Source organism: Schistocerca nitens, chromosome 5, assembly GCF_023898315.1.
Source record: "Schistocerca nitens isolate TAMUIC-IGC-003100 chromosome 5, iqSchNite1.1, whole genome shotgun sequence".
NCBI lineage: Eukaryota > Metazoa > Arthropoda > Insecta > Orthoptera > Acrididae > Schistocerca > Schistocerca nitens.
In genome coordinates this window covers 484,374,061-484,396,346 of record NC_064618.1, presented here as the reverse complement: position 1 = coordinate 484,396,346, position 22,286 = coordinate 484,374,061, and the positions used below count along the sequence as shown (strand labels likewise).

The 22,286-nt window shown below is 39.1% G+C and overlaps 1 protein-coding gene across 1 annotated transcript in view; it reads right to left on the bottom strand.

The window, feature by feature from the left end:
• The window catches only part of LOC126260545 (E3 ubiquitin-protein ligase MYCBP2-like), a 389,869-nt gene that overhangs the window by 214,747 nt on the left and 152,836 nt on the right, over positions 1-22,286 (bottom strand). Inside the window, exons 13-14 of the mRNA XM_049957880.1 lie at positions 15,716-15,960; positions 9,088-9,330 (exon numbers count right to left, since the gene is read on the bottom strand). Coding sequence (XP_049813837.1) covers positions 9,088-9,330; positions 15,716-15,960 — 488 coding nt within the window. The remainder of the gene's footprint in view (positions 1-9,087; positions 9,331-15,715; positions 15,961-22,286) is intronic.

Sequence of the window (22,286 nt, the reverse complement as noted above, 5' to 3'; positions counted from 1 at the left end):
CAAAGAGTTTGGGCAGAGATGTCAGTCGAGGCGGAAGTGAAGAGGCAAAGATGATGTTGAATGACAGGTGAGGTATGAGTGTCGGCAACTTGAAATTAGCGGAGATTGAGGCCAGGTGGATAACGGGAAGAGAGGATATATTGAAGAGCAAGTTCCCATCTCCGGAGTTCGGATAGGTTGGTGTTGGTGGGAAGTATCCAGATAACCCGGACGGTGTAACACTGTGCCAAGATGTGCTGGCTGTGCACCAAGGCATGTTTAGCCACAGGGTGATCCTCATTACCAACAAACACTGTCTGCCTGTGTCCGGACAGTTTGTTGCTGGTCATTCCCACATAGAAAGCTTCACAGTGTAGGCAGGTCTGTTGGTAAATCACGTGGGTGCTTTCACATGTGGCTCTGCCTTTTATCGTGTACACCTTCCGGGTTACAGGACTGGAGTAGGTGGTGGTGGGAGGGTGCATGGGACAGGTTTTACACCGGGGGTGGTTACAAGGATAGGAGCCAGAGGGTAGGGAAGGTGGTTTGGGGATTTCATAGGGATGAACTAACAGGTTACGAAGGTTAGGTGGACGGCGGAAAGACACTCTTGGTGGAGTGGGGAGGATTTCATGAAGGATGGATCTCATTTCAGGGCAAGATTTGAGGAAGTCGTATCCCTGCTGGAGAGCCACATTCAGAGTCTGGTCCAGTCCCGGAAAGTATCCTGTCACAAGTGGGGCAATTTTGTGGTTCTTCTGTGGGGGATTCTGGGTTCGAGGGGATGAGGAAGTGGCTCTGGTTATTTGCTTCTGTACCAGGTCGGGAGGGTAGTTGCGAGATGCGAAAGCTGTTGTCAGGTTGTTGGTGTAATGGTTCAGGGATTCCGGACTGGAGCAGATTCATTTGCCACGAAGACCTAGGCTGTAGAGAAGGGACCGTTTGATGTGAAATGGGTGGCAGCTGTCATAATGGAGGTACTGTTGCTTGTTGGTGGGTTTGATCTGGACGGACGTGTGAAGCTGGCCATTGGACAGGTGGATGTCAACGTCAAGGAAAGTGGCATGGAATTTGGAGTAGGAGCAGGTGAATCTGATGGAACCAAAGGAGTTGAGGTTGGAGAGGAAATTCTGAAGTTCTTCTTCACTGTGAGTCCAGATCATGAAGATGTCATCAATACATCTGTACCAAACTTTGGGTTGGCAGGCCTGGGTAACCAAGAAGGCTTCCTCTAAGCGACCCATGAATAGGTTGGCGTACGAGGGGGCCATCCTGGTACCCATGGCTGTTCCCTTTAATTGTTGGTTTGTCTGGCCTTCAAAAGTGAAGAAGTTGTGGGTCAGGATGAAGCTGGCTAAGGTGATGAGGAAAGAGGTTTGAGGTAGGGTGGCAGGTGATCGGCGTGAAAGGAAGTGCTCCATCGCAGCGAGGCCCTGGACGTGCGGAATATTTGTGTATAAGGAAGTGGCATCAATGGTTACAAGGATGGTTTCCGGGGGTAACAGATTGGGTAAGGATTCCAGGCGTTCGAGAAAGTGGTTGGTGTCTTTGATGAAGGATGGGAGACTGCATGTAATTGGTTGAAGGTGTTGATCTACATAGGCAGAGATCCGTTCTGTGGGGGCTTGGTAACCAGCTACAATGGGGCGGCCAGGATGATTGGGTTTGTGGATTTTAGGAAGAAGGTAGAAGGTAGGCGTGCAGTGTGTCGGTGGGGTCAGGAGGTTGATGGAGTCAGGTAAAAGGTTTTGTAGGGGGCCTAAGGTTCTGAGGATTCCTTTCCAGCAGAGAGTACGAGTGTAGGACAGTAAATCTTTGACGAGGGCTGTTTGGTTGAATCTGGGAGTGGGGCTGAAGGTGAGGCCTTTGGATAGGACAGAGGTTTCGGATTGGGAGAGAGGTTTGGAGGAAAGGTTAACTACTGAATTAGGGCGTTGTGGTTCCAGGTTGTGTTGATTGGAATTTTGAGGTTTTGGAGGGAGTGGAGCTGGAAGTTGGAGATTGAGTAGATGGGAGAGACTGGGTTGGTGTGCAATGAGAGGAGGTTGAGTTTTGCTGGAAAGGTTGTGAAGGGTGAGTGAGTTGCCTTTCCGGAGGTGGGAAACCAGGAGATTGGATAGTTTTTTGAGGTGGAGGGTGGCATGCTGTTCTAATTTACGGTTGGCCTGTAGGAGGATGCTCTGAACAGCCAGTGTGGATGTGGGAGACGAAAGATTAAGGACTTTTACTAAGGATAGGAGTTGACGGGTGTGTTCATTGGCTCAGTCGATGTGTAGGTGAAGGGTTAGGTGGGTGAGGGCAATGGATTGTTCAGTTTGGAACTGGTATAGGGACTGATGGAAAGAAGGGTTGCAGCCAGAGATGGGAACTTTAAGTGTGAGGCCTTTGGGGTAATGCCAAATGTCAGACAAGCCTGAGAAAATAGAATATGGGAGCGTAATCTGGCTAGGGCGAAGGCATGTTTGCGGAGGGAATGTAAATAAAACTTAATGGGGTCGTTGTGGGGGTGTTGTGAGGGTGACATGGTATTAGAAGGTGGAAAGTGTAACATGAGGCTGAAATGAAAATGAAAATAAAAATATATGGGGAGAGATAAAGGTGGACTGGAAAATAACTGGAGATCTGGTGTGAAAAAAGGTGAGAAGGTGTTGGTTACAGCTGGGTTATGTTGGACTTGGGTTGGTAGACAAAGATGTGCACAAAGGTTAGGTGGTTGTGTTGCCGCCAAAACACGTTAAAGGACGGAGAAATTCGGGAAAATTTCGAAAAAACTGCATGTAATATATTAAAAGGAGTGGTTTTGTGGTGGCAGATTATGAAAATGAGGCTAACAATTGTCTGGCCTTTTATCGTGTAAAGTATATATATATATATATATATATATATATATATATATATATATATAAACACAAAGATGATGAGCCTTACCAAACAAAAGCGCTGGCAGGTCGATAGACATACAAACAAACACAAACATACACACAAAATTCAAGCTTTCGCAACAAACGGTTGCTTCATCAGGAAAGAGGGAAGGAGAGGGAAAGACGAAAGGATGTGGGTTTTGGGGAGAGGGTAAGGAGTCATTCCAATCCCGGGAGCGGAAACACTTACCTTAGGGGGAAAAAGGATAGGTATACACTCACACACACACATATGTGTGGATGGATAGGACAGGTCACACTCGTGCACACACACGCATGCATATCCATCCGCATATACACAGACACAAGCAGACATTTGTAAAGGCAAAGAGTTTGGGCAGAGATGTCAGTCGAGGCGGAAGCAAAGAGGCAAAGATGTTGTTGAAAGACAGGTGAGGTATGAGCGGCGGCAACTTGAAATTAGCAGAGGTTGAGGCCTGGCGGATAACGAGAAGAGAGGATATACTGAAGGGCAAGTTCCCATCTCCGGAGTTCTGACAGGTTGGTGTTAGTGGGAAGTATCCAGATAACCCGGACGGTGTAACACTGTGCCAAGATGTCCTGGCCGTGCACCAAGGCATGTTTAGCCACAGGGTGATCCTCATTACCAACAAACACTGTCTGCCTGTGTCCGGGCAGTTTGTTACTGGTCATTCCCACATAGAAAGCTTCACAGTGTAGGCAGGTCAGTTGGTAAATCATGTGGGTGCTTTCACACGTGGCTCTGCCTTTTATCGTGTAAAGTATGCCACTTTCCTTGACGTTGACCTCCATCTGTCCAATGGCCAGCTTCACACGTCCGTCCACATCAAACCCACCAACAAGCAACAGTACCTCCATTATGACAGCTGCCACCCATTTCACATCAAACGGTCCCTTCCCTACAACCTAGGTCTTTGTGGCAAACGAATCTGCTCCAGTCCGGAATCCCTGAACCATTACACCAACAACCTGAAAACAGCTTTCGCATCTCGCAACTACCCTCCCGACCTGGTACAGAAGCAAATAACCAGAGCCACTTCCTCATCCCTTCAAACCCAGAACCTCCCACAGAAGAACCCCAAAAGTGCCCCACTTGTGACAGGATACTTTCCGGGACTGGATCAGACTCTGAATGTGGCTCTCCAGCAGGGATACGACTTCCTCAAATCCTGCCCTGAAATGAGATCCATCCTTCATGAAATCCTCCCCACTCCACCAAGAGTGTCTTTCCGCCGTCCACCTATCCTTCGTAACCTCTTAGTTCATCCCTATGAAATCCCCAAACCACCTTCCCTACCCTCTGGCTCCTACCCTTGTAACCGCCCACGGTGTAAAACCTGTCCCATGCACCCTCCCACCACCACCTACTCCAGTCCTGTAACCCGGAAGGTGTACACGATCAAAGGCAGAGCCACATGTGAAAGCACCCACGTGATTTACCAACTGACCTGCCTACACTGTGAAGCTTTCTATGTGGGAATGACCAGCAACAAACTGTCCGGACACAGGCAGACAGTGTTTGTTGGTAATGAGGATCACCCTGAGATTAAACATGCCTTGGTGCACGGCCAGCACATCTTGGCACAGTGTTACACCGTCCGGGTTATCTGGATACTTCCCACTAACACCAACCTGTCAGAACTCCGGAGATGGGAACTTGCCCTTCAGTATATCCTCTCTTCTCGTTATCCGCCAGGCCTCATCCTCCGCTAATTTCAAGTTGCCGCCGCTCATACCTCACCTGTCTTTCAACAACATCTTTGCCTCTTTACTTCCGCCTCGACTGACATCTCTGCCCAAACTCTTTGCCTTTACAAATGTCTGCTTGTGTCTGTGGATATGCAGATGGATATGCGTGTGTGTGCGAGTGTGTACCTGTCCTTTTTTCCCCATAAGGTAAGTCTTCCCGATCCCGGGATTGGAATGACTCCTTACCCTCTCCCTTAAAACCCACATCCTTTCGTCTTTCGTCTTTCCCTCTTTCCTGATGAAGCAACCGTTTGTTGCGAAAGCTTGAATTTTGTGTGTATGTTTGTGTTTGGTTGTATGTCTATCGATCTGCCAGCACTTTTGTTTGGTAAGTCTCATCATCTTTGTTTGTAGATATATTTTTCCCGCGTGTAGTGTTTCCCTCTATTATATATATATTTTCTTAGGTTGAAGTAGTGGAGATCCATGTGAATTATATTTTCTATAAAAAAGTGAATCTAACTGAATTGCAAATGTGAAATGTGTTGGATGTTGCACATTACTAGCTAAGGAAATTTAAGTTTCAAATGTATACAAAAGGCAGCATGAAATTCAAATAGGTCCTACCAGAGGTCAGCTTGTATCAATTTTCCCATTTTTCTGCAAATAATTTGTTTTAGTATTATTAAATGGATGGTTTTGCAATATTCATACCTATCAGCATGTACCTTCTTTGGAATTTGGATTATTACATTCTTGTAGAAGTCTGAGGGTATTTTGCCAATCTCTTATATATTGCATACCAGGGATAATAGCTTGGTCATGGCTAGTTCTCCCAAAAGATTTCAATAATTGTGAGGGAAAATTTTCTACTCCAGGTGTCTTCTTTTGACTTAAGACTTTAACTACTCTATCAAATTCTTCTTACAGTATCACATCTTCCAGCTCATCTTCATCTAATTATTCTTACCTTTCCCTAACATTGTCCTCAAGTTTCTTTCCTTAACATAGCCCTTTCACATATTCCACTTGTCAGCCTTCTCCTCAATTGCTTCATTCTGGCTTGCCACCAAAGCTCTTGATCTTCAAACAATAGTTTTCCCTTCCTCCAAAGATTCCTTTAATTTTCCTATAGGTGGGATCTATATTTTCAGTTATGCATGCTTCTATAGCTTTGCATTCCTCTTCTAGCCATGCCTCCTGTGCTATTTTGAACTTCCTGTCATTCTAATTTATTTATAGTCCGTTTTGCCTGCCTCATTTGCTACATCTTTCTATTGTCTCCTTTTGGAAATTAAGTTCAATACCTGTTGTGTTACCCATGACTCATACTGGTCCTTGTGTTTAGGTCAAGTTGTTCCTCTGCTGTATATACTGTTTCTTCTTTCAAAGTTACTTACTCATCTTCTGCTGCATTACTTTCCTCTGTTTCAGTCAAATGTTGCCAAAAGCCCCATTTGAAACCCTCGGAAACTGCCAGCAACCACTGGTTCTCTCAATCTGTTCAGGCCCCTTCTCCTTGATTTCCTACCTTTCTGCAACGTCTCCTGGTTTAATCTGCAGTTCATAATGAACACATTATGGTCACAGACCACATCTGCTCCTGGAAATGTTTTGCAGTTTAAAATCTGGTTTATAAAGCTCTGTCTTGCCATTATATAATCAATATAAATCTTCTGGAGTCTCCAGGTCTCTTCCATGTGCACAACCTTCTTTCACTATTCTTAAACCAAGTGTTAGCCATGATTAAATTGTAATTCTACCAGTTGGCTGCCCCTTCCATGCCTTTGGTACAGTCCCCCTCTTCTCCTACTATTTTTACGACTCTTCCTCTTCTTACTTCCAAATTCCAATCCCCCACCATTGTTACATTTTTGTTCTTCTTAATGAATTGAATAATGTCTTTTGTCCCAGCATACTTTTTTTTATTTTTTCAATTTCCCCATAATATATGAAGCTAGCATATTGTGTAGGTTCATGGCTTTATGTGTACCTAGGTTACAGTAATGTTTTCACTATACTGTTCATGGTTGTTCATCTGCACACCTAGTTTCTTATTTGTTATTAGTCCTAGTCGTAAATTACTTCTATTTGATTTTGTGTTGAAAACCATGGACTCATTTGATATGTCACCTCCACTGGATGCAGAAAATTGACAGCATGATACATCACTAAACTAATTAGTAATTTGTTCCCCAAGCTACTGTAGTACTAATTTTATTTCAATACATAAAAAGGGCAACAGATCCTTTATATGAGTGTGTGACAGGTTTCTGAACACTTATGACTTCTTTTTTAATTGGGTCCTTCTTTTACGATGAAATGAAATTAATGTGTTAAAGATTTTGTAAATATTTTTTATTAAAAAAATGAATAACTAATTATAAGTTTTAGTACTAAATGTGTGATAATAAATGCAGCTTCTATATATGTTTCTGTATAAACCCTAAAACAAAATTAACATCTTTTTTTTTTTTTTTTTTTTTTTTTTTTTTTTTTTTTTTTTTTTTTTTTTTTATAGAAATACTGGGGCTGGATTAGCTCGTAAGTAATTTCAACGTCAGGTGGTGGTGCAGTAGGTGGAGATCAAGGTTTTATAGGTACAATCTTCCTTGGCTAAGTACTATGACATGATTGTTAAACTTTTTTAATTTTAAAAATTTAAAACAATATTTAAATTTCAGCATTTTTATAGAAGTGGGAGGAGAGGCAAATGAGGGGGAGGTGCTTTATCATCAAGTTTTGTGTTAGATTAATATTATACAACATTCATGAAAGATTTCATTTTGTAATTTGTATTTGTTTTAAAAATGTGTGAATAAAATTACATTATTTTTAGGCTATTAGCAGATTTCATTCATCTTCCTATCTAATAAGATTGCAATAAGTAAGTAATCATCCAATGTCAGATAATTAGCTAGTATCTCATCAAAAAGCTGACTTATAAAATGTCAACATGTGGTTTCCACTACAGAAGTTATTAATGTTTTTCAACACCCTCCATAACAAACCAGTACAGGCCACGTAGTTAAATTAAACTAAAATTATCTCATGCACAGCTACATAAGCAATTATCTCCTGGTTTTATAATGATTTGCAACTTGTAGGCAGGTCCAATTAACAAGCTAAAATGCCAGGAAAGGCAGAATGAATAAGAGTAAACATCTGTAATTACAATGGAAAATCGAGGATGGAATGTAACAAAAGTAGCCACTCACCATATAGTGGAGATTCTGAGTTGCAGATAAGCAAAACAAAAAGACTCTCACATTAAAGCTTTCGGCCATCAAGGCCTTCGTCAACATTAGACACACACACACACACACACACACACACACACACACACACACACACGTAAGTGCAACTCACACACAAGCAACTGAAACCACACTGTCAGGCCTGAGACTGCAGTTGTGGTTGTGAGTTGCGTTTGTGTGTGTGTGTGTGTGTGTGTGTGTGTGTGTGTGTGTATGTGTGTGTGTGTGTGTGTGTGTGTGTCTAATGTTGACAAAGGCCTTAATGGCCGAAAGCTTTAACTTTGACAGTCTTTTTGTTGTGCCTATCTGTGACTCATCATCTCCGCCATACGGTAAGTGGCTACTTTCCTTCTCATAATATTGTTCCATCTGTAATTACAGTTTTTGAGTGGAAACTGCATGAACTGCAGTGGGAACTGTTCAGTTATTACAGCTGTTAGGGTTCCATATGAGCATGACTAAGACTTCATCCCTTTATTACACACTTCTTTATCCTGTAAAATCTTATTACTAACTTCATCATTTCCAAAAATTATGAATTTAATTTTGAAGAACATATGGAAGAGAAGTATCTGGGACTTTTTTTGAAAGAAACACTGCATTATTTCTTGTACTGATGTCGGAACAGCAGAAGTTTACAGCGCAAGACTACTTTGACACTAGCTCCTCCTGCTCACTCTTGGTCTATTATTTTATTGCTTTGCCTGTTTATCCCAGCTAAACTGCATGGAACAGAATTAGACCATTTAGTCTGTGTGATTTCCAGTGTAAATCTTACACATTAAAACACAAACCATATTGAAGTTAGTTCTAATTCAGTCATCATAATAGTATGAGGTAAGGAAAAGGGGGCAGGGAGTGGAAGGGGGAGTGAAGATACAAAAATTTAAAAAGGGAAACTTATTCAAAATATGTTGATTAATTTTCCAATTATTATGATAGAAACTGATATTATGTTGACCTCTTTTTCAAAAATATTTGCATTTCAAGATAATATATACTGGCATAACATATAAGTAGTGCAGAACATTTACATTCCCAGGTCTCAAGCATTGCTCTATAGTTAGTAAGGTCTCAGATTTGCTCTATTGTTAGTAGGTTTCATTTATTCAGTTTTGTACTGCCTGATATTAACCATTCATAGAATTTACATGATCTTTCATAATTTAATTTTATCCCTTGTGTGTATGATTTATAGTTGCCTCACTTTTATTTCATTTGTATCAGATCTCAAGCCACAACATTTTAGTCAATTCTACCTGTGATGGAGCAGGTGACATTGCACGTTTACTACTCCGGCTCTTGCTGCTAACAGAATTGCGATCTTTGCGTGAAAGTTTGGGTGAAAGGCGTTCCTCCTTTGAAGAACGACCACTGGCACCAATGGTAAAGTGGCTTTTGATGCTACTAGGTGCACTGCCACTTCCACTGCCACTATCTGGACTTGTTTGAGTGCCTGTCTGGGTCATGGCCCTAGGGTTTGGTGTGGAACACAGAGAATCCTGAAACAATAACATTTTTTAGCTTTAATAAGCACAGATTTGAAAATAAGGTTATTATAGTTTTTTCACCAATTCTGGGCTAACACTACTTGATAGTGGTTAATACAATACATTTAATTCAATTTATATTAAAAGTAAAACTTCTCTATTCATTCATCTCAGTATAGGCATTAGTACAATGTTTAAACTAAGTCCTAATGAGAGATCAACTGAAGCACCACTATTCAGCCACAGGTCTTTGTCCCTTAAAGTCTGATGCTTTACCAAATGGTTATTATATTTTAACAACCACAGAATAAAAAATTCTTAAGGAAAGTAAATATTTTTGTGTGCTTTACAGCAGTACAATTACCACTTTAATCAGAGATTACTTTAGGGTCTAAATTTCATGTTCATTGATACTGTCTTAACAATATTAAAGAACTCACTTATATGCCTAAACTCAGATAAGGTATCAGAAGGAAATGTGATGATGATGATGATGATGATGATGATAAAATAAATGGCAGCACTATTGGTGCATGCAGTTTGTGTGTTACTTCAGTGATATTATTGCTATTACTGTGGAATTGCTTCAAGGTTATATCCCTTTAATCGAACACCATTTTCATTATATACAAAGAACTAGGCCTTTGAGAATATCATATTTTTCAAACACTGTAATTCAGCAAACAGAATCAAACAGTAGGAGATTCATATTGACAGAGTTACTTAACACTCTACAATATGTTTAAAAAGGAAAGTGAGAATGAAAGGCCAGAGATGATAAAAACAATACATGTTAAAACAGAGAATTATTTACTACCAAAGTTACTCTAAAAAGTAATAGGAATATTATATATTTTTAGCTTACCCAGTTCATCATTCACTAATGAGGGTAAAATCTGTCTGTAAGCTATCAAGTGATAATACCATAATACAACAGCTTTGATGACTATGGTGATGTAGTCTGCTGCGGAGCTCAGGTGGGTAAAGCAAGGAGGGACAGGAGTGAAACTGTGTGCTTAAAATTCATGTATTAATAACTGTAGTCGAATTCGAATAGTTTAACACGAAATGGGCAAGAAGGAATAAAGTAGTTGTTTTGACAAGCAATTGCTGTTCTGGTTTGTGCGAAGTGTTAGGAAAAATAATTGTGACAAGAAAATATAATAATATGTGATAATAATAGTTGTGTAAAGAACTGTGTATTGCATTTGGCTACAGTATTTGAACAATACAAAAAAATATTTATAAACAAATTATGGTCAGGTATATATGGATACTAATTTGACTAGAGTAGTGTATCACTTGAAAAAACTCAGAGTAGAGCATGCAAGGCAGAGATTGTGGCCTTTTGCTGGTGATAGCAATGCTAATAAGGTGGGCTAAACAGCCTGGAGACCACATGTGTTTGAGTTCTGGGATAGGAAAGTTATTCAGAAGTTAGTTTTCAGTGTATCAGTTTGAGAGCTGAGAAATTAAACTGTGAACACAGTGCAGTGATTCAAGAATTTCTGTGTAAATTCTAGAACCACTCAGCCTTCTACCATCTCGAACACACGATATTCTGGATGTAAGTGTGGGATGGTAGAATCCTACCTAATGCGCGTCACATGTTTGTGTGTGCAGGTTTAAAATCAGTCGCGGGAAGAAAGTAGACACAGCGGTCGGACGGCACCGACAAGTACCTGTCGGGCAATCCATAGATGTTTTAGTGAGTGTATAAGGAAGAACCATGGAGTTAGCGTTATTCGACAGAGGGTTTCCGGCAGACAGCTATTCAGTAAAGAAGAGTGGCTGCAAATTTCAAGTAAGTCACCTTGTAAAGAAGTGGTAGGTGGTTTGGGGGAATAAGCCGATATAACCCAGATCCACACTCACACTTTAAGTTGTCGGAACGTTATAACAGTACAACTTAAAATGACTGTGATACAATAAACTGTTTCTTTGGCTGCAACTGTTCTGCTAGAACTACTTCAGATTCTAACTATACCATTGTGTGTAGACTTTGTAGAATCATCATTCATAGCAAAGTAATCTTTTATGAATGAAGCAACACTATAATCTGAGTGAGTGCAGCACATACATTAATACCCTGACAGATCACAGCTTTAATTCCCTATTTCATTACTTACTAATGTCTTTGATATCAGTATTTTACTGACTGACCTCTTGTACCACCTTAATAATCATTATTCCCTTATACCGGTATTACACTATCAAATTTCTTTGTCAAATATCTTTGTCAAAAATCTTTGTCAAAGATAGTTGATGGTGTAATAGGTACTCTGTCAAATGTCGTCCAATATTTGATCAAATCTAGGGCCTCGCTGTAGATTTGATCAAAGATATCGCTTGTCTTCTGTTCACTGCAATGTGACATGTTACCACATGGAGCGCTAGCATCAGTGCAGCGTTCTGTCGTCTGTAGTGTTTTTATAAACATTGCCGGTAAATACAATTGGTGTGTGCCGACAACTACAAAATTAATAGAGATGTATGCAGCTGATGAGGCGCTTTATAACATGAGGCACCCTGAATACAAAAATAGATTAAGAAGATTGGAGACCTAACCTAACATAACCCTCTCCTGTAGCAAGAAATCGGAGTGTTACAGTGAGCCTGTCTTCTGAAGATGTAGTAGTTCTTAAGTGAATATTGTGCTTTGTGATATGAGGATACACTTCACTGAGCACGTACAGAAATGTATGCTCATCCATTCTTAAGTAATTGATGTACGACTTGACGTCTTCCACTGTAAGCTCACGTAACAAGTTTTGTTGAATGATTTTATCGTGTCGTTGTAAAACCCACGGTTTCACCCAGATTAGATTAGTTTTTCATTCCATAGATCCATGTTGAGGAGATCCTCGTGGATGTGGAACATGTCAATATTTTTAAGCTGAAATAACAATACTAATAGTATGAATAAATACAATACATCATTTGTTTCTATTAAAATTTTGTCAATGGAGTAGGAGTTGACCACTAGTAAGTCTTTCAGGCTCCTTTTAAACTGATCTTTATTTGTAACTAAATTTTTTATGTTTGCTGGCAAATTATTGAAGATGAGTGTTCCTGAGTAGTGGACCCCTTTTTCAACTAAAGTAAGTGCTTTTAGGTCCTTGTGCAGATCATTTTTGTTCCTGGTATAGTATGTATGAACTGAGTTGATTGTTGGAAAAATAGATATATTATTTAGGACAAATTTCATTAAGGAGTAAATACACTGAGATGCAGTAGTTAGTATACCAAGTTCTTTGAAGAGGTTTCTGCAGGATGTCCGTGAATTTACTCCATAAATAATACGTATTACACACTTTTTGACTCTGAAAGCTTTTGTTTGACTTGAAGATTTACCCCAAAATATTATACCACATGACATTATGGAATGAAAGTAGGCAAACTATGCAAGCTTTTTCATTTTTATGTTGCCCATGTCTGCTAACACTCAAATTGCAAATAGATTTGTTAAGGCGTTTCTGCAGTTCTGTGGTGTGCTTCTCCCAACTGACTTTATTATCAAGTTGTAATCCCAGGAATTTAAGACTGTCAACCTCGTATGTATGGTTCCTTTTTTTTCTCCCCCCCCCCTCCCCCCACTTCTTTTCCGCATATGCACACAATGCAATTGCGGTACGTGCAACTGCTGCGTTAATAACAAGTTGTTGTTGTCAGCCATCTTGAACTTTGACGAAAAATTTGATGACAGTGTAATACCCCTTCTAGCGCTACGTCAAAGATCTTCGTCAAATATATTTGACAGAATATTTGATCACATCTTTAATCTAATCTTTGACAAAGAAATTTGATAGTGTAATACCGGCCTTATGACATAATGCAATGGAGTGCAAAAATACCTCTGAGCAGACAAGCCATTTAACAAGTTGTACACTCGGCTCCTGCTGGCTGGTAGCAGCAGAACTACTGCTAGCCAAAAGCCAAAGTTTATTCTCTCATGTTCACTGTGGGAACTTAAGGGCAGTTTTCCACTGTGGTACTACAACTGTACCTATTCTGAAGTGATGAATCAGCAGGGCAAGGAAGAAAGAGCTTATAATGAAAATGACTTATTCTTGTGATTTTTAATGATCTAAATCCTAATATGAGAGCAAAAAAGGCATAACATCTACTATTTATTACAATTACCACTTAACATTTAAAAATGCATTTTCAATGTAATACGTTTCACATATTATTCCAATTAAGTGAATACTGTTTTCTGTTACATATTACTATGCTGCATACATCAGTCCACTATATATGATTGGTTGTCTTTCCCTTACTTACTATGAAATTTATGAACAATTCTTTGTACTCTTTTGTCTAACAATAAAACAAGCTCTGAAATTTAGAGCTCAATACTGTAGATTAGATGGGCAGGGTGGATAACTAGAAAAGAGGTACTGAATCAAACTGGGGTAGGGGAGAAACAAATTCAGGACACAACTTGACTAAAGGAGTGATCAGTTGACAGGACACATCCTGAGGCATCAAGGAATCATCAATTTGGTAATGAATGGATGGGGGGGGGGGGGGGGGTTAAAAGCTACAGAGGGAGGCCAAGACTTGACCGTAGTGGGCAGGTTCACATGGATGTAGGTTTCAATATTATAAAAAGCTTCAGCCAACAAGGCCTTTGTTAGAAACTGCTATGGGAACATGCAGGAATGAGATGGAGAGTAGGACAGTTAGATGCAATCAGGAGGTAAGACAGAGGGTGGGGGAGAGAGGGAGGGTAGCAGAAGAGAAGAGAAGTATAAAGACTGGGTGGGTTGGTGGGATAGAGGGCTGTGTAGTGCTGAAATGGGAACAGGGAAGGGGCTAGATGGGTAAGGACAATGACTAACGTAGGTTGAGGCCAGGACAGTTGTGTAAATGTAGGGTATGTTTCAGGGAGAGTCCCCATCTGTACAGTTCAGAAATCCTGGTGTTGGTGGGAAGGATCCAGATGGCACAGGGTGCGAAGCAGGCATTTAAATGAAGAATGTCTTGTTGGATGGTGTGCTCAGCAACACAATGGTCCAGTTGTTTCTTGCCCACAGTTTGTCACTGGCCACTCATGCTGACAGACAGCTGGTTGGTTGTCATGCCTACATAGAATGCAGCACAGCGGCTCAGCTTGTAGATCACGAGTTGTTTCACAGGTAGCCCTGCTTTTGATGGGATAGGTGATGTTTATGACCAGACTGGAGTAGGTGGTGCTGGGAGAATGTATGGGACAGGTCTTGCCTCTAGGTATATTACGGGGATATGAGTCATGAGGCAAAGGGTTGGGAACAGGGGTAGTGCAGGGATGGATGAGGATATTGCATAGGTTTGGTGAGTGGTGGAATATCACTGTGGGAAGGGTGGGAAGGATAGTGGATAGGACATTTCTCATTTCAGTGCACAACAAGAGGTAGCCAAAATCCTGTCAGAGAATGTAATTCAGTTGCTCCAGTCCTGAGTGGTACAGAGTCACTGAGGATAAGTATACTACTGACCCACTCATTTCTAATATTGTTGTGCTCATCTGTGATCAGCATCAGCTATATACCGAGTAACAACTGTCCTTTTCATAATATTATTAAATTCCAAACTAGATTTTTCATTGGATGTTTCAATAGTTATGCAAAGTTAAAGAGGCTGGCAGAGGATAGAACAGTGTACAGTGTGACATAAAACCAATCTTCAGACTGAAGAATACAATATCAAGAACAAAACATCACTGTCTCAAATTATTTATCCCTCGTCTATTATAATCTTCTTCTACTTTTAGATGCAGTTCTCAGGTCAGTCATTTGCCTTTGTTTCTTTGGCATGTATTTTTACAACAGTTATTAGCTTCATGGTGTCTGAATTACATACAACTTGAACATTATTTGTTACTCTCAAACATAATTTGTTATACTCTGTTGTTTCACAGCTTGCATCTCAGTCTTGAACCAAACTTATCTGAAACTTATGCCTCTCTTTCATACATTTTCACTGTGTTGTGGTGTCTTCTTCCTTTCTTTTTCATTTGCAATAAATATAAAATGTTTCTACACAGAGCCACACACAATATTACCACAAGACTCTTGCCAGAAATATCTATTTATTCATCCATTTTCCCCAGGGAAATTATTTATTCTAATCCAAGTCCATTAAGAGTTACAAACAGTAATAAAAACATGGTACTGTATTCTGTATCTATCCTGTTCCTGGAAAAATACCCAGATGAGATTAAATAATCTGTCCTTTGGAAAAGTCTGCCCTATCATTCAATATAATATTTTATGCGATACAAAGAATACTGTGAGTACTAAAACTCCAGCTGCTCAAGATGATTCTTTCAGCAAGTTTTCCCAAAGGAATGACAATGGTAAAAATAGAGTACAATTTATTATATTGGCAAACAGATGATAAGTATACAACTGACCTGTTCATTTCTTCTTGGCGTACCAGGTGTGCTGTTTGGGCTACCTTCAGAGCGTGTGTGTAAAGAGCTGCCTGATGGACTCGGTGAGAGATCACGGGTTCCTGTGCCTGTCCCTGTGCCTGCAGTTGTTGTAGCTCCACTTGGTGATTGTGACAGGTCTCTTGTGAGACTGCTAACCAGAGCACTTGTGTCACTCTGCGTCGAGCCTCGACGATGTGATTGGGACTCTGCTGTGATCCCTGATGCTGTACCAATACAACATATAATAATTAATAACTACTGTAGGTATCTGTCAAGAACCTATATTAGCCTCTGATCATTTATATTTAAATATGTTTCACCACAGGTACATAATAATGAATAACATTGAAGGCAAGTCAGTGAGTTAAGCTACAACCTAAAACACAGTCAATGAGTTAAGACACAACCTAAAACACTTAAGTCATTATAATGAATACCATATAACTTTTTAATATTATGAGTTGTCTGGAAAACAACTATATAGTTCTATTTTCAAAGTTTCATGTGAAATGCACCAAACAGAAAGAAGTAATATATCAAAGATTCTGAAGGCATTCACTCTGTATGAACATCCTGAACTTCGTAGCCTGCATCTGATCAGTTCAAACTGCAAACAAATATTGGTCAGTGACTATGGTTTATCTGTAACCTTTGCACATGAAATACTAGTATAACCTGCATTAAAGGAAAATTCAGACTGGAACAAAATTTGTATATGAGGATATATTACTGCTAACTCTGTAGACCAGCCACTGAGTACCTTCTTTATTCATCCATTCTTTCATTCCTTCACTGGGTTTCATAGACACCAGTAAGAAGGAGAACCTTTAAGACTGTAGAACAAGTCAAGGTAGACTTATGCATTAACAAAAGACAAGCATACCATGCAAACTTAATCTGTACATTGTATTAACAATAAACTACCACCACACTGCTTAATGTTATTCACACTTATACCATACACATTTAACCAAGTAATTAGAGTGAATAAAGCTGTTGCTACCTCAGTTGTGTTAAGTAGCTGCTGTTTCACCTTAATATTTACTCAATAACATTAGTGTTTTTCAAAGAAAATAATTACCAACATCTGTAAATACGTAATCCTGTGTACAATACATTACCACTTGTCATGCAGCTTTACAATGAGGACAGTTACTTGCTGCAAAGTTCACATAACTTTTCAATATTTGAATTGGTTAGGACTTCCAACCTCTTGTTTTAAGCTACATAGAGTTTGTTGAATACCTTTACAGCAGTGTATAAACAGTGCTAAAAAAAAGTGCTCCATATTTTGAGAGGTGGTAGTATGGACCAAAATAACACAGAAGTATCGATTCGAATGGGCTCTAAGATCACTTGTTCATCTTCACTACTGTGAAAACACGCCTCTTCCACTGAAGCTCGTTGCTAAACTACAGTGTAAAAGCATTTCACTGGTTCCATTATAACTAATTTCTGCACTGCTCTTACCCAGAACTATGAATATGGTTTACAGTAAGAACAGTAACAGATGTTTATTATAGGCTGTATCATGGACAATAATAGTGGAATCTGTCATCATTTACTTACTGCATTCTGTAGGTCACTTGTGATAGCAAAGAGCTTGCAGTAGAAGAGATGTATCTTTTGAGTAGCGAAGATGAACAAGTGCTCATAGCTCTTGATGTATATATACATTTACTGGACATTTGTTTCTTGTTGTGACCAATGCTACTAACCCTCAAAACATGGAATATTTTTAACACTCTGAGATTGTATACAAAACAAGGAGGCAAGTCACCATAAAAATTATTTTTGTATGTTGTACTGTGCTTTGTGTGGCTCACAGTACAGCTTTAACTGATTTTCGTTGTCAGCAACAAAAACCATTAAGGAGTAAATGTACTGGAAGAGAGTGCTAGAATTCAAAAATCTGTCACAGCTAACAAAACACTCATGACAATGGTAATTTTCCATCTTTTCTAGATGCCTGTTAAATACTCATTCCTTCTATACATGGTGAGCAGTGATCTATTCTCATGTATATAGGTACATATGTATAATAGTTAAGATATGCATCAGTGATTATAAAATCTCATAATTTCAAAGCAATAATTATTTTTAGTTACAATTCAAAAATTAAAAATATCCTGCAAAATATTCAACAGAACAATAAGTGAACAAAGGACAAACAAATAGAAGAACAATGTATGGGTTCTTCTTTCAGCAGTTAAAAATGAAAATAGAATGAATTCTCGCACTGATTCAAATATTTCATCCAAAGATGGCTATATAAGAACCAGAAAAAGACTGAGAATGATGGATTCATGGCCTTTTACAAACATCTTTGAGAAATAATGAATATTTTTTATAAAATACATTAAGTAGTTCCATTTAGCAACCTAAATGCAAGCATTGAAAATGCCTTGCTCCTAATGCAGTAATTTTTAGCTGCCATGGGTGGGTATGGGTTTTCGTTGGTTGTTCATGTGACGGCATTGACTTATCTATTAAAAAGAGATAATATTTCTATGGTGTGACTATGCACCATCAACTACAGGTGGGGAGCTGCCTTTAATCATTTTACTTTACTGCTTTCATCCTAAAATTTCTGTATTATTTAGGTATTTATGCACATGCATGCTGACACCAGAAGATCTGTGCACATAAAGTAAAATGATTGACTGTTTTTTAAATTTAATTTATCTTATTGAGTTTGTAATGTCCTTCCAGGAGGATATTCATTAAACTACCACCCACTCCACCCTTCTCCTAATACTGTCTACTGCCCCCCCCCCCCCCCCTCTCTTGCAAGTGTAAACAATAATCTATCATATCTAATTTATCAACCTGTTTAGCTCTGATTTCACCTTACATTATGATGCTTAAGTGAATGAGAATCTGACATGAAAAATTCTGACTACTTCTTTCGGGAAACCACATGCAGGGAATTATCAAAATCTCATTTCATATTCTGTAGCTCAGTGTCATTCACTAACTTAGTGATACAAAACCACTGTGAAAGGGAAAACACACCATCCATTCAAGAAGGGTCGAGACTGACTTTATTCCTGGCATATAAGCGACCTCAGTGCAGTAACTACAGTAGCAGCTTGAACTAACAATGGTAAACAACAGATGTGCATTCAACCAATAAGTTGTGAGTAGGCAGCATTAAGTAGTGGACATGTGGTCGTTGATATGTCACAGATCACAATGGAGAAATATCTGTAAATCAATGCTTTGACAATATAACCGACATCAAGCCAACACAATGCATGAGTGGAATGACATCCCTAAGAAGGACTTTCTGACAGCTTTACACGGATGTATGAGCAATCTCTGTGTTGTACTGAAATAGGAGGTTACTCTATAGAGCACCTAATGCATTAAAACCATCGTCTTAGCTTGTCTCTAATTTTTATTATGCCAAGATTACACAAACAGCACTCACGCACTATACAAGTACATGTTTCTGCTGGTCAGTTTCACTGAAGTTTAGTTGTAAGTGGAGACTCCATTAAAGTAGAGGGTAAATATAGGCTTCTCCATACTGTATTCCGACTTTTACCTTGAGAACACGCTATTCTCTGTCTTTCATTTCTTTGAACAACCTTACATTACACATTTTCTAGGAAACACCATAAGAAATAAAATATTAAGTTGGAATGTGACTTCACTATTCAGAAAAATATATTGGTTTACACTCTGGATGTGCTTGTATAAAATACACCTTCTGTTTTCATCTTTTCCATCATTACCTAATGTCATTTTGTTTATGTGGTGATGCATCAGTTCGTTGTGACAGGTAGAGTTACTATTCTTATCCTTCATCTCTTAACATTCACTTTGCTTATTCTTCACTAGTTGTTTCTTTCTTTAAACTGCTGCATCTAATTATGAAAGTTTTCAAATATGGCCTATTAAATTTTTTTCAAACCATTAAAAACAGAAGCCAAAATTTCCTGAAAATCATGACATAACTGCTAACAGTTCTGCTTTGCTTCAATTAATTTATCATTCCCCCTCCAAATTCTGTAACTTTCCTATCTTATTTCCTTGCTTTCAGTTCCTCTTTAACACACGTGTGCAAATTCCCTGGACACTGTACTTCTCTACTGTCTATTGTTAATATTCTTAGGACTCTCCATCATCTGATGACTAGTATTAAGAGCTATATCTTTTCTATTTCAGTTTTCACTCCATGCCCCCCATCTCCCCTCCACCCCATTCCGAAATTATCTCAAGGTACTGCACTAGAAACCTGATCAGTTTATATTATATTTTTTAATCTGATTTTGTAAGTGTTTTAAAACTACATAAACTCTATATAAAATTTGAAAAGAAAAGCTGCAGACAATATTGTGAGTCTGTCTGTTACAAAATGTGAATCACATCAACTACACTATGTGGTAAATAAGAAATAAAACTGATGTTTTTCCAGAAACACTTTCAAGAAATGCACCAAATGTAATTACCATTTAACCCACTAGATTGTGCTGAACACACAGATGCTTCAATTATGTCAATGACTCAGCCAGTGTGTGAACAGCTGCCATGAAAGTAACATTGTTTAGGTGGTAGAAGTCAAACATATCAACATGGATTAAAAAGCTGAGATAAAATTTTATTGTAAATTAGGAATGGAACAAAATCCTTAGAAGACAGACCATATATCAGACATCCTGCATCTGCTTGAGTAGATGAAAAAGTGGAAAAAGGCATGAAATTCTTGCCGATTATAGATGAATTACCACCAGAATGCTTCCTGTGAAACTTGGTGTTGGTAAGGAAACAGCAAGTTTGATTTTAGAAAAGATTGCACAGGACAAAGATTTGTTCCTGATTTGTGCCAGATTTGTTGACAGAAGAGCAGAGAGAGCATTGTGCCGTATGTTGCACCAACTCCAAAGCCGCAGACAATGATGATCTTAATCTTTTCAAATGAACTGTAAATGGAGATGAAACTTGGTGTTTCCAGTTTCACCAAGAGACAAAACGTCAGAGTATGGAATGGCATGGAACACTGTCACCATCACAAAGGCAGAGGAAACTAAGTTTGCAGAAATTACACATCAAGACAATGGTAAGTGTTTTGTTTTTATGCTTCTAGAGTCATCCATTGTGAATTTCTCCCTTATGGTACGACAGTGACTACAGTGACAGGATAGGATGCATCTGTTCCACAGAAAAGAATTGGATTCTTCTGCATGACAATTCACTGGTTACCCATGAAACAGTTTTTAGCATCAAAATAGACCTGTATGCAGGAACACTAAACCTGTTCGCCTGATGTGACACCTGAAGACATTTTTCTATATCCAAAAATTAAATGTGCTTTAAAAGGAAAACATCACATCTATTTGTATCACACAAAACGTAGATAGGCAAACAAGTACATTTGGAAAAATAGGGCTGTGATACAGTTTGACAGAAAATAAACAGAAAGCTATAGGAACACTTACGGTGATAGCAGGGGAATTACTAAACAGCACAACAGATTATGGAGTAAAACAAAACAGAATAAAAGAGAAAAGCAAAGCACGATATCAATAAAATGGAGTGAAGTAAGTTATAACTGTGGATGGCAGCAACCAAACGTGTTAGAGAGCAATGCTCTGTAACAGGGAACTGTGAATTGTCTCTATGTGCAAATGCTTGCAAACATATTGAACACGTTACATTTAGTGACCAGCTGCTCAATTTAAAATGCTTAACTGTGAATACTTTACAGTTATCGGCCAGCAGGTCAATTTCAAATGCTTAACTGTACCTGCCTGAAAGTAGACCTATAACATGGATGTTCTCAGAAGTGTCTCTCTTCTAAATTATTAATGTTACAAATAATGATCAGGAGCAAGTAGCAATGATACTGTGACTCTTGAAATTTTCCCGGCGTATCGAATATTCCATAAGATTTCGGGATTGCAGCCGGATCTCATCGACTTCTTTCCACGATATTTCGGCTGCCAACCTTACAGCCATCTTCAGGCGAGTGTTTGACACTCGAGTGTTTGACACTCGCCTGAAGATGGCTGTAAGGTTGGCAGCCGAAATATCGTGGAAAGAAGTCGATGAGATCCGGCTGCAATCCCGAAATCTTATGGAAGCAATGATACTGTTTGGAGGACAACATAGGTTGTCAACAAGCACGCACATAGAGGGTGAAGCAAAATTCACGCACTCGGGCTTTGCAGTGTGATTCCTCACAAGCCAGTGATAAAAAAAAAATGTATCTCACAAAATTTCAACTGGCGAGTACATACGGCAGAAAAAGGATGTTAAAGAGTGGCAATCTTGCAACAGTGAAGCCACATGTATGGTAACTACCTCTGTCAGCACATATTAGTTGTGCTGTGCATTTGGTGCAGTGGATAGAGTTTTGGGGTACCATGCAGGAGGTGGGGGGTTTGATCCTGGGTTGCCGTGCATTTTTTTTTAATTTGCTAATTTCATTCTGACATTTCAAACTGTAATATAAACCATTTCTTGGGTGCCATATGTCCCTTATTTACAACATTCTGTAATGCTGAACATAACAAATACGTGGTTATACAAATCCAAAATAGAC